The sequence below is a fragment of the Pavona decussata genome, unplaced genomic scaffold, assembly GCF_977016875.1.
Source record: "Pavona decussata unplaced genomic scaffold, jaPavDecu1.1 SCAFFOLD_371, whole genome shotgun sequence".
NCBI lineage: Eukaryota > Metazoa > Cnidaria > Anthozoa > Scleractinia > Agariciidae > Pavona > Pavona decussata.
The window spans coordinates 558,511-572,441 of NW_028145747.1; the positions used below are offsets into that span (position 1 = coordinate 558,511).

At 38.4% G+C, this 13,931-nt stretch overlaps 1 protein-coding gene across 1 annotated transcript in view; it reads right to left on the bottom strand.

Moving 5' to 3' along the window:
• LOC146452349 (rho GTPase-activating protein 21-B-like) overlaps positions 1–13,931 on the bottom strand; it is a 41,679-nt gene that overhangs the window by 7,800 nt on the left and 19,948 nt on the right. Inside the window, exons 14-23 of the mRNA XM_085097956.1 lie at positions 12,438–12,562; positions 10,750–10,827; positions 10,058–10,110; positions 9,334–9,407; positions 8,333–8,417; positions 6,283–6,361; positions 4,972–5,045; positions 2,965–3,054; positions 2,070–2,195; positions 527–574 (exon numbers count right to left, since the gene is read on the bottom strand). Coding sequence (XP_084954082.1) covers positions 527–574; positions 2,070–2,195; positions 2,965–3,054; positions 4,972–5,045; positions 6,283–6,361; positions 8,333–8,417; positions 9,334–9,407; positions 10,058–10,110; positions 10,750–10,827; positions 12,438–12,562 — 832 coding nt within the window. The remainder of the gene's footprint in view (positions 1–526; positions 575–2,069; positions 2,196–2,964; positions 3,055–4,971; positions 5,046–6,282; positions 6,362–8,332; positions 8,418–9,333; positions 9,408–10,057; positions 10,111–10,749; positions 10,828–12,437; positions 12,563–13,931) is intronic.

Sequence of the window (13,931 nt, forward strand, 5' to 3'; positions counted from 1 at the left end):
AAATTTCGATTTTCATTGCAGTAGCACTTTAAGAGACCGAAATGTGTGCGGACAATTAAAAGCTGACAGATCAGTACGTTTCTGTGATTCTGGTCACTATGCTCTACAAAGAAGCTTTGAGTTAAGCCTACGTTGCAGTCGTTTCCCTTCCGAAAGCGCTGAAGGCTCGCGAAGTCGAAAAGGAGCAAAAACGATTGGGAGGGGGGAAGGGAGAAAAAGGAACGAAAGCTTCCTTCTGTCCTCTCCCCTCCCTCCCTCCTCCTCTTGCTTGTTCCTTCTCCCCGGAAGCTGCCGTTCTCTTCTCGCGCTTGCTTGGCAAGGTACCGACTGTTACGCAGGCTTCTTTAAGTTTGGGTCAGTGAATTAAAGCTTCAAGGGTGAACGCTAAAATCAAAGCTATTCAGTTGCAGGTTCATTACGTACTTCCTGTTTTACAATTAAAAGAAAAATCAATTTTAGCATTTTAGAATTCTAGTTATGATTTAGGCGATTTGCAGGGAGTCAGTTTCGTATCAGCCACACGTACCTTAACTGGACATTCGTCGCCTTCCACTTCCTCAAAAAACCACTCACACTAAAAAGAAAAATCATTAATCAAATGTAGTAGAGTAGTTTTCAACTGAACGTCGTAAAACCAAACCATAATTACTCTGACCAATCACAAAGACGCAACAGCGCAATGAACCAATCAGAATTCAAAGCAAATACATGTAACAAGCGCGGGAAAACACGTGCGAAAACGCGTCTGGTTTTGGTTTTGCTTCTGATTGGTTGAAAAAGTGGCGCGAGTTTTATTAACCAATCAGAGAGCGTAGAAAAGTCAAACCAAAGCAAACGCTAATTAATTTCGACAATTGAAAAACCGCTCCATAAACTTTCTGTTACTTGTAAAGATCAACCGGCCTGCCTGTAGTGTTCAGCGATTACGATTTCATCGATCTACCTTACTTTCGCAAATTGTTTACACTTGTTACTTTCGCCAGAGGATTCCTGTACAGTTAAGCTCTTTCCATCTTGGAAAAGTTTAATCATAAAATTGCTTTTCAAAGCTAGCTTTCCTGTTTTGGGCGACGTTCTGAGCCAAGCACTGTAATAGAATGTACACTGATGAAAATGACTTCAGCTTTATTGCATAAAAACAAATGCCCAAAGGTGAGCTTCCCATATATTAGGCCAATAACAACAAAGATGAACATTGAAAAATGCCTCTCAAACTCATTAATAATTCATGACGAAAAACCATAGAAAATCACAACCGCGAATGAGGTTTGGAAATATGATCTTTGCTGAACTTTTGATTTGAATTTTTTCTAAGAATTATTAATGTTTTTCAGAAGCTACATCGAACACTCGGAAGAGTGCTTCATCCGACTTTCCATCACCTCAAAAACTCGGTTTAAAACCCCTTCTTGTTGTTTGGAAATCGAATGAAACACTCTTTCTCCAGCGTCGTTCCCAAGACTAATCGCGCTTATCGAGCAAGCCAAACTGCCTGTCTGGGGTTTGAGACCGAGCACAAAAGCGCGCGTCTTCTCGATCAACCCAACGGGTGACGTCACGTTCAGCCGCGTGCCGAAGACCCGACTGTGAACAAGCTGCTCTTCCACGTGTTTCACATATTTAATTAACAATTATTCCACGAGCGCGCGTTGGATATGAGATGATATATGGCCAAGTTGGCTAATAATCATCTCATATCCAAGAAGCGTGAGTGGACTAATTGTTCTATTAAAAACAATCAAGAAATATTGCCAGATCTTTCCTGATTTTGCTTTGAAAGAGCAACCAGAAGACAACAGACCATTTCCGAGTTGCTTTGAACCTCATTATGACAGCGAGGCTAAATGCAAAGTTTCTGTTATGAAAATTAGTTTTCATTCATATGCAAACAAAACTAATTTTCATATGAAACGTTTTGCACTTAGCCTCGCTTTCATAGTGAGGTTCACAGTAACTCGGGCATGCTGTAATGGCCCATACACCATGGCCGCCAAGCCAATGAAATCCCTGGAATTGCATTAAACAATGATCAATTTTTGAGTTAAACAAAATAGCATTTGGATGCAAACCTCAGAAATAAGCGTCTCCACAATGCGGCACTGGTCTGACATGTCTTTAACCATGGCCATCATCGAGTCCTCCCCAGTCCTTATGATGGTCGGGCCAAAAACGATGGCCAGGTTACGCACTTCCATCTACACACAGGAAAAGATACAGTTACAGTCTGAACAATGCAAGATACCTGAGGCAAGCTCGATAAAACGTTTACACTTGTAACTACCTGGGCCGTTGTAGTTACACGCCTTATACGAGGATTATTATTAGTTTTTCAACTCTTTATTGAGTTCTTTTATATATTCGCACGTCAAAGCAACGGGCCAGCTTGTAAACTTCAATTGTAAAAGTTCTATCAACTTAGCTGCAGTACGTTTTTACACGAACAGAAATTAAAACCATTAACTTTTATATTCTCAGAGACACAGCGTGAGGCAACAACATATGCGATTCTAACTTTTGAGTTTGTAGAGGTAAACTTTGAAGCTATATCACCGATCTATAACTAATTGTTGTGAATTCTTATGGAGCATGTATCCAAACAGTATCTGACAAAAATCGCCTGAGTTAGTTGTCTTAATTTCTTTGAATGACTCCGGGAAGGCCATAAATAGAAATAACTAACAACATAAAAACAAGGTTCGTCTTAATAACAAAGTGTATTATCGTTTGTCTCAAGATGTGGTCCCCCTTGAGATGTAGATCGCAACGTTTCGACTGTTTACTGCGAGTCTTCATCAGGCGATGAGGTCGACTGATTACGCGGTAAAAGGTTCATCTTTTTTTACTCTGAATGTTGACGTACTTCTGACATTGTGGGTGTATTTTGTTGCTTTACCATTAAAATTCTTTTGTTGCCTAAGTTTGATGATGAATACGTAGCGTCAAATAAGTAAAGTCGCGAGTTACCTTGTTCTTGTCACAGTTGTCTGACACCAACTTCAAATGATTCACAAGAAACTTCAGCGTTTCAAAATTATGGTCGGGTAACTCTTGCACCTGTAAAAACAGATTTTACCGTAATTGGTAATAGCACTTATTATTATATAGACAAAAGTGTTTAACTGGGAATGTGCCAGTTGTAAAATTCATACGAAACTACAACCGGGACCCTAGTGGCGTATTTTGTGAGGATATTGATGACGTCATTCCCCGCCTTTTCACAGTTGTTGTGCACGCAGTCGCTGAAAAATGGCGAGCGATAGATTCGCGGAGTTCTGTGAAGTCGACGTAAAATCCTTCACTGATGAACAGGAAATGCAAAAACGAAGAAGAAAACTTCATACGACGTAAAATTATTCAAGGAGTTCCTTGCAAGTGAAGAAGAAAGGAGAGAAATTCGTATAAAGTTTGTCCTTCGTGTTTTTTTGTTGTTCTTGTTGTGTTTTTTTTTTTGTTTGTTTGTCTATATGATAAAAATAAAATTGCACGGTGGCTTGTAGTATCGCCTATCTATCCAACTCTACTTACTACTGTTCGAATAAACGCGCGAAACGAATACAAAAATGGTGGTTATCTGTACTTCAAAAACTCATTAATAATTCATAAGCCCATTGACCTATCAATGGTCGATAAAACATCACGTGCAGTGGTTTTAAAACCCGATAAAACCTCCTCCTTGCTGGTATGCGGTGTTCAACGTTTTTCTCGTATGCTAAGTTCCAACGTTCACAAAAGCATCATTGCTGTGAACTCTCTTGACACACGCTTTTCCAGGAATGTTTTTGAAGCCGTTCAAAAACCTCGCAGCATGTGTTTTATCTTGTCTAAAACCACTCGGCTGCGCCTCGTGGTTTTAAATCCCGATAAAACACTTCTGCTCGTGTTTTATACATTACATCAAAACAAAACAAAAAAAAAAACGGTTTTCCACCGCGCGCGCTCATCTTCGTTCAGCTTTTCCTTCCTCAGTATCTTACCTACTTATCAGAAAAGCTTAAGTTGGATAATAAATCTCTTATAAGATGTTTTGGTGTGCAATAGAGCAAACATTTTAACGAGTTGTACCGAAAATACAAAAATAAAAAACAGGAAAAATATACAGCGACACTACATATCAGCTTTAAACTCTTAAGGAACTAAACGAGCATGCGTTGGATATGAGATGATAGATAACCAACGCGCCTCGTTGGCTATAAGCATCCCAACTAGCGCGAGTGGAATAATTGTTTTATTAAAAACAATCGAGAAATATTACTAGATCTTGCTGATTTCGCTTTGGAAGAACAACCAGGCTCATATACCAATGCAGCTAAGCCAGTCAAATTACTGAAATTGCATTATACAATGATCCAATTTTTAACAAGAAGCTGTTATCAACTCGGGCCATATTTGACTGCGTGGTGCGGAAGCCTACGATCTTTAAGCAGTGATAACCTCCAGCATCGCTAACTCCCCCAAATCGATAGATACAGAGATATAGTGAGGCAATAAGTAACCACCAGATAGAATTGCCTTACTAGTAGTCAGAATGAAATACAGGGGATAACATTCCTCTGTTGGCTTCATCAAAAAAAAAGGAAAACCGTATTTTTACGAGAAATGGGTTGAAAAGCACTGATCGCGTGCGAGAATCCACACGTGTGGCGCTTTCTACAATTTGTTTCTCCCTCCACGAATTTCAAGAGAACAAAAACGAATGCTTTGCAGTCTGTTATATACGGGGGCAGTGTTAAATCGTCAGTTACCAAGCCTGTGAACCTCGGTCTGACCGGAATTCAAACCGTTAACCGTTAACCGTTGCTCGAAGCATGGTTAGCGCTAACCATTGGTTAAGAGGTATTAAAACCTATAGGTTGTCATGGTATTTAACCCGGGTTAGCGCTAACCATGCTTCGAGCAACTGGGCCTGTTCCATACTGACTGACGTTCTACTAACTGAGGTAACAAGACGGCAAGGAATTAACAGCCACTTACCACGGATCTTAATGACCACATTCTTTCAGCACCGTCTTCTTTCTTATTTGATTCAATAAATCCATCATACAAATCTACAAATATAATTCATGTTACAAAACAAAAATTAGCGCACTTTCACTGCAGTCGACCCCAGGGCCGGGTTGTTCGAAAGCCGATTAACGCTAATCCACGATTAGATTTTAATCAGGGCTTTCAGCTCGCTCGTTAACAATGGTTTTAAAGGCTAATTTCGAGCTAAAGGTGAAAAAAAAAGGTCTAAGTAAAAATTGAGGGCCAAAAAAACTTTTGGAAGAATCTTTATTGATTAGCAATTAAACCCGAGTCAAAGTTTGAGTTAATCCAGGATTAGCTTAATCGGGCTTTGAACAACTTACTCCACCCCGAAATGGCCCGTTATGTGCTATGTCTTTTTGGATTGTAAAATTTCTTTTGACTTGTTTTATACAAAATTTACTTATAAAATACAAGCCAGCTCGGTATGTTTTTTAATCTTGGAAAAGTTAACATGTTTTTGGTTTCAAAACTATCAAAATTGAATTTTGGTAATAAATTTTGTTTATGTAACACAGTTTTCCGGGTTCGAAATCTTTTCTGGAGTTTGAGCACTTCAACGCACGTCAACGCTTTTATGGATCGAATTTACATGCCAAAATCAGTCTGTTTGTTCAAACAGAATCCTTAATGAACTATATATATACCCTTGGCCCAAGTACTTTAATTTTAACTATTAAATATGATCTGTCGGGAAAAGCCTACGATTTGAGCAATGAAACGAAATCCATTAAGGACGGTGCCTACTAATACAGAAGTACTTTATGAGTATGCAGGAAAAGCAGATCTTAGTGTGGGCTACTGGAATCCAGAGAGAAAATTGGGGGTAGTGGGGCCTTTTAGAGATTATAAACAACAATTATTCTAAAAAGCAGTGAAAATAAATACAAAGCAACGTGGAGCGGTTTTTTTTTTTTTCTTTTTTTTTTTTTCTTTTTTTTTTTTCAAATTGAAGCTTTATATTTATCTCTAAAAAATGCATGGTTACCCCCAATTTTCTTTTTGGACACCAAGGGCACTTGCTAAGTTCTGCTTTCTCCGCATAGTTTAAACCGCGCAAAAATATCCCTGTATTAGTAGGCACCACCCATAGGAACCCAAGTATCTCGAGATGCACAGAACGCTTGCACAGTAACAAAAGTAGGCACCGTCCTTGAGCAGTTTAATTGTTCCGCTTGCTTTGCAATACTTAGCAAAATGAACCTGAGATTTTTTCTGCTTATAATTAAGAGTTTTTAGTGAACGGTTCTATCTAACCTGCAGTAACAAGACCCTCAGGTAATTTCCGTAAGAACAGTTTCAGGAGGCTGGTAATGTTATTTACATCATTCCATTTCTGCAATAAGAAGAAAAAGTGAATGTGGCTTTATTCAATGACCATACGCTTCACCTTTCACAAGTATAATGTGTGAACCGACGATGCTAGAATTTGGTATCCTTAAATATTGGGAGTAAATCTTAATAAAATAGATTTCCTAAACTGAATTAGGCATAAATCTAAGGGTTTGCAGAGATCTGATTCAAATTTAAGGAAATCATAAAGTTTTTGATTTTCACAAACAAACGTATGGAGTACTTGCAATGCACCATAATATTGTACAGCTGGCCCCAGTTGTTCAAAGGCCGGATAACGTTATCCGCTGTATAAGGCACTGTTCAGGGTCTAAAATAAACTTCACGTTAAACGTTGTCCAAGGTTTTCGTACACTTCCAAACTTCACTGTGGTTAGAGTGTGCATATTCGCTTGTACAAGAGGAAATACTGAAATCTTTGCACAGATCGAAATTGTCGGATAGTGACTTTATCCACAGGATAAAGTTATCCGGCCTTTGAACAACTGGAGCCTGTAAGTCATCTATACTGTAGTTTGGCATGGTGTGTAAGGAACGCTGGTCATTCATTTCGCTGGGAATTCGGGTTCAGTTATAAAGAAAATCTAAAGTTTTCGTCGGCAAAATGTCAGCTTAAACTTTCGTGACACTGGAAAACTAATTCCTTTCGTTTTTGTAGGGGCAAATAGAGCGGTTTCCAATTAAGTGTCGTAAAACCAAAACCAAAGTAATTACTCTGTCCAATTGCAACAGATGTAAACAACACAACGAGCCAATCAGAATTCAAAGCAAATACATGTCACTGGTGCCAAGCGCGGGAAAACGCGTGCGAGCGAGGCGCGATTGGTTTTGGTTTGGATTCCCATTGGTTGAGAAAGTGGCGCGAATTTTGTTAATGCAAAACCAACGCAAACGCGAAATTACTTTCGACAGTCAATTGAAAACCGCTCTATCTCATCAAAAATACAAAATAAGATCAGGTATCGGGAACAGGATTCCCTCCCCTACACCTTTCTGCAAGATCAAACCGTATTTCATAGTTTTCATAAAGATGTCTTTAAAAGGACATAAAACGATCTGGGAACAAAGGAGACAGCATTTTAAGAATCTCGCTTAAATGTTCTGGTTAAAAGTCCCTGATGGATTAACAATAATCCTGGTCTTGAGTAGCAGTATTGATCAGGGCGAGCTTTACTAAGCAGAATTTTCGGGCGACTCCCATAATCAGATCTTCCCTGCCAGGTCGGTCAGTTTGCAACCAATTTGAAGGCCTGGAATATGATGTAACTGATAGATGTTTTTGTTTTTGTTTTGTTTTTTCAGTCAGTGACACAAGCATACTCGGAAAAAGGAATCCGAGTTCTCCCGACAGGAGTCGAACCTGTGACATTCGAGTATCCCTGTGTCACAGACTAAAAAAAAATGCATCTACAAATTTGAAGGATTGTTTATACCATAGTTAATAAAAGGCAATGGTTATGAAGCCTGACAAATTTCTTTGTTATATGTTTTTGTTAGCATTTTTGGCCTTGACAGTGCACAGACGAAAATAGATTTTGAAATGTGTTGGAGCAACTGACCAATAAAAACGTTTGTGTTAAGATATTCAACTGTAGTGTGGACATTCAAACAAAGGATTGTGCACTGTCGTGGCCCTTCCAACATAAATTGCAGCACCACTGTTTTCATGACAAAGTTTCATAACCAGTCCCTCAATTAACTATGATTACACGTCATTCCCTCGAATTCCTTCAAAATGGTGCATAACATTTTTGGAAAATGCTATTTTCAAGAATTCGTAGAACCATCGTTTCAAACTGAAATGGCGCGTCTCGTTTAAAAACTGTTCAGGGTTAGGTCTGGCCAGTTCAGTACCCAATCTCTACCCTGAAGATTCTGTTTACTTTACTGTCCTGATAAAATACCAGACTTGATGACTTGATTGACAATAATTTATACACAGGTACTCCCTTACCTCGTCCTCAAGACAGACATTCTCAATTCCGCGGTTGTTCAGCTCCTCTTGTAAAGCAGTTACAGCAGCAGAATTACCAGGTACCCTGACAAGACAAATAGCATTAACAAAAATTGCCAGCATACTGTGAAAATCAACATAGTAGCAGTTAATGCATACCGTGGACATGGCACATCCAACCGTCCGTACGTTTGTGAACACAATTTCACCTGGGAGATTCATACGTTACTACGTCTACCTTTGACTTCACTTGAATTTCTCACAATTGAAGGGGTGCCTGGAAAAAAGCCCTAAGTGACTTCTGATAAATTGCTAGATTCTCCTTCCAAATTTCCTTTCATTTGCTTTTAAAACAAAAGGAGAATTTGACCTTACGTCAAAAGTCACTTAGGGCCTTATTTTACGCACCCCTTCAATTTTCCCTTCAGGGAGTATTTTAGTTTGCAATTTTGCTGTTGGTTCCTCAATAAACTACGGCATATTATCTTCCTGACTAAATGACTATCTTATGTTCCTGACTACATGTAATCAAATGCCTGTTAATGTTTCTAACACCAACTACATCAGTACAACTTGCAATATAGAGCAAGACTGCAAATTAGTTCTCTGTTTGTTTACACGTTCGTTTTCCTTGAAGGACACATGTCCAGCTATGTGATCGTTTCATTTTGGTGTGACAGGGCACAAGAGCACTCTGTTAAACTTCAACGTGATAGACGTAAATGTTAAAGCATTTTATTATGTATCAAGCCATAAAATATTTAGCATTCATCAAACGTGGACAGATGTTGGTCACCCGTTGTCCAACCTCATGGCAAACAGTTATTGGACGCTCTATACACAGCACTATGCACGGCACTTATCAATTGCAAGGTAACTTGCCCCAAACGCAGGTTCCTCTCTGTTAATTAAGCTCTGGTTACATGGACCACTTACAGTGTGTGGAGAATTCTACCTTACCCAGCTATCAGCTGGGTCCAGCCATTTGAATTAAACTGTACCTGTAGACACCGACACTCTCAAGTCCTTTCCTTTCCACCACATCACAACAGTGCTCCACAATCAGCGGGATCATCTGCAAATGTACAATGCATGAATCACTCAGGAGTTTAAGCAGCTACTACGGCGAAGGGAGTTTTAGCAACGACGACGGCGACGAAAACGTCACTTTTAAAATGAATTTGCGTCTTTTCAAACGTCCTCGGTGAAATTTCCTGGAGTTGAATTCTTGGAGACCGCACCCAAGTTTAGAAAAAGAAAGAAAAATTTGTCGTCGCGAGTTTCCGTCCACCATAAAAGCTGAAATTTGGCAACTGAGTATTATTGATAGCCTTATTGATAGAGGGTCTTCCGATTTGTTACACAACAGAATCTAAGGGAAACAGGGTAAAAAATTCAAAGTAAATCACTCCAAATAAAATTAAAGGGGCTCTGTCACGGCGACTTTGCTGGAAAACGAAACTAACTAGTTTCCCGAGGGACCATACATTAAGTGCTTTGTTATATATGAAGACTTTCCCTTCAACAATCACAGCAAAACAAACAAATTTACAAACAAACAAACACACAACTGAGAGGGCAACAACTGCAGAATTGTATCCCAGTCGGGATACATTTGTATTTGATCAGGGGCACTTGACCAAGAATCAACCAATCACAGTGCTCGTTTTGTTGAGTGAAAGTCTAGGTATATAACAATGCATGTTATCTGTTTATATCTCCCACCTTGTTGGTCTTGGAAGGTGGACATAACTCCAAAGGTACCCCAATGGAATGACCTGTTATCCAACAGAGTACAGCGTGTATAAGTAATGGCTTTAAGCAACTGATTCCACTTTCAGAAAACTATTGGCGGTGGATATAGGGGAAGCCACATGGCTCCCAGGCTGAGTGCAGAGTACAGTGCGTGTAAGCAATAGCTTTGAGCAACTGATTTCACTTTGAGAAATGTCTCAGTGGTGGGTATAGGGGAAGGCGCAGGGAACCCAGACTGAGTACTGAGTACAGTGCGTGTAAGTAATGGCTTTCATCAACTGATTTCACTTTCACAAAAGTATCAACTCATCATCAGAGAAAATAAGGCCCAGAGGATAATTTTGTTTTTTAAATTCTAGCTGAAACATTTTCACTTGGAGGCTACTGGCCCTTACTTTGCTAAAAATAACACAAGTAGATTCTATCACATTTGAACATGATAGAAATTAATATTAAAGAAATTTTTCCACATGTGTTACATGTTTATCTCCAATTAAGTTCTGGATTTCATCAGTGATGGGCAAATTTTTTTTTTCACAAATTGTCTAACCTCATGACAGGGTGTTAGGTGTTTTTTCTTTTTTCAGAGAAGAAAGAATTTACCAAGACCGCCTAACAATGCTGTACATGTGATGATGCAATCTTGTGAGCAAATGACTTACCAGAAGGATAGCTATTAGGGTGCTGTGGTTTCTTTCGCTTTTTTGTTGATTTACCTGATTGACTTTTTCCACTTTCACCTGAAATAACAGAGGCATGAATGAGAAAAACTGTGTTCTGTTTCCCTTCCACTGGGGCCCCCAATGAGAACATTTAACAAAATACATAAAATATTCTCCCCTTTGTTCCCAAATCGTTTTGGACTTTGGAGCTTCCTTCCATTGTTCGGAGAGCAGATAACTTTATCCAGTGGATAAAGTTATTAGTTGGAGAACATTGTATCCGTTGGATAGCGATTTATCCACTGGATAGAGTTATCCGCTCTTTGAACAACCGGGGCCAGATTACTTCATTAAACACTTGTATAACCTTTGGTACAAAAAGCACAGCTAGGGGTTTTAGTGAGTGACGCTACAAGTTCACCTTAGTTTTTCGGAGAACGTGCTGATTGCCATAGAAATTTCGTTGGAAGAAAGCCAATTCCCTAAAATTTTCTGAAGCTCGAAAGTTAAGCTTAAGTACCCGAACAGATAAGTTTTTCTTAGACATTTAAAATATGGCTTTAAATTGCATAAAAAGGACGTTTGTAACGTAAAAACAATGTTCCGAAAACTAAAAGAAAATTTTGTTGTTGTGTGCCCCAGATTATTACTTTTGCCGTGAGACCACAAGTCTTGAAATGGCGGCGGTCGAATTTGGAGTATTGTGGATTTCAAGGATCATCTACCCCTAGCATGGTTTTGACCAAGCCCTAAAAGTGCCCCTGGGACAAAAATTTCATTTTCCATCTTTTTGCATTTTCGTGTAGAATATGACCTTCTTACTCATGTTACCAAATTTCAATCCTTTACGGCGATTGGTAGTATTTTTTTTTTTAGCTTTTTATTTGAGATTTCACGGCCGCCATTACTTGGCCTTGTTCCGGAAGTTAAGGCTTAAATTACAGGAAGTGACGCCATTGGCTCAACATGAAAAATTCCACATGGCTAATTTTCATATGGATTCTACTTCATAAACTGTATTCTGCTGTTATTTAGTTTGCAACATGAGTAAGAAGGTCATATTCTACACGAAAATGCAAAAAGATGGAAAATGAAGTTTTCGTCCCAGGGGCACTTTAAAGGGAGGGGTTCATGGTTCTGCGCATGTCCATGAATCAAAATACTGTTTTGCTTTTGCTCCCTATGACCCAAGCCTGTTTAATTAATTTTAATTAGTGTTTATGAACCATTCGGAAGGGAATAGGTTAATTGGGTGGTAATAATTATTTTTTCATATTATTGCGTTATTTTGCATGCAAATAACTGTAAACACATTAACCGTGGAATAAATCCTACGGGTGAACGCTAAAATATTAATTCAACATAGACAATATGAGTACAATCCACTAGCATTTTCTGTGAATTTTAGTCATCAGTCATTTGCTTGGCCTAATAATAGAATGTGATTACTGAAGTACATGTGAGTGGGATTTTTAAGGCCATAAAGTTGATAAGAAAGAGAAAAAAGCATTTAGATTCATGTACATGCGCTGAAATGTGAACCCCTCCATTTAAGTGAGACAAGATTTCATTTCAGCAAATTTTTATCTACCGAGCAACACCCCCAAGAAAAGAGAGCTACATTGTACAAGAACAGATCTTTCTTTCATAAAATGTCCTGCCACACAAGGAAGCAATCTGAATTGTACCTTTTTGTCCAGTGGAGATGTTCTTGAATGACAAGCTCTTCTTGATGTTGGATATTCCAGGAATTCCTGAGATTTTTGTGTTAATTGGAGGTGATAACTTGTGACTGGGGGAAGCAATACTTGATCTACAACAGAAAATAACAATATTTATATGTCATTAAACTAGCATAAGGTAGATCCAATGGCCTTGACATCTTGACACCAGCCCTCTAACAGTGATTTCACGATGGCACTATTGTACTACAACTACCAGAATCCCCTTAATTTTTTCCTTTCGTACTTAAATTTTGTAATCCCAGTGAGGTTTAGAATATCCTTTATTTGCTAGAAACTGAAGAATTCTGAGAAATGGCCTGTTCCAGTTGTACATGTATCTATCCCAGTTGGTCTCTCAGTATAATGTCTGTACTGGGAAATATTGTTGAACTTCTTTATTCTTTTTAGCAAGATTACAGAACAATGAGGATGGCGCCAATATTTTCCGAAAACTGACCAAACAATCTTAACAGACAAATAAATTAAGCTTTTGTTATTATGGGTCTTTAAAGTTTTTTGCTTGACATATTCTCCTTATTGGCCTGATCTTTTGTGCGAAAAAAAATGTTGTTATAGCTTTTTTCTCTTTTTCAAGAATTTTTAAATTAGGAAAATTTTGCGCTTCTTTAACCCGCATCCACGTGTAAAGGGAGAATGGCTGTGACTAGCTGTGACATCATCAAAGGAAATGCTCGCGAAACAATACGTGTTTATTCCTTCAATAACGTCACAACATAACTCGACCCAGGTCCGTAAATATGCGCCGGCAGGTCAAGAAAGTCAAACTTCAAAAGACCATGTAGAGATATGAGGATTTTATCAAACTCAAATTTTCACACAAATGATCAAGAGCAATTTGGAAAATATGTTTAGCAAATAAAAAAATGGGGGGAATAGTTGCACTTTAATAGAAATGCTTATTATATAGTGCAAAGGCCAATTTAAAAAAACTTTTACACTTGCACCTAAGAAACTGCACCCTTGTAATAACACACCTGCAGGAAACGACCTCAACAAAAATCGTTTAACAATAACTGTCAAAATTACCGTTCACTAATTGGCTCATAGCTATTGTCTAAAAGAGTGCAAACGATAACAATGACGTCAGATGTAACACGCGCCTTCTCAACGGAAAATAACACCAATTCTGCTCATACTTTTTCCATGTTATTATAAAAAATTAAATCAACAGCAGTTTTCTATGGTCTATATTCATATAGACTATAAAATGACGCCATAAAATGTCCAAAACTTGGAAGTGAAACCATGAGCCGCCACTTGAGTTTTGAACATTATTTGTGTGACATCATGTTATAGTCTATAGGAGTATAGACCGTTCAAAACCAATGTCAATTTGTTAATTACAATAATTCTTTTATGGGGATAATTGAACTAATTTTCTAACTCATTATTGAGTTTTTTTTTGTGTTCACACCCAAAAGAAATGGCTTAGCTTGT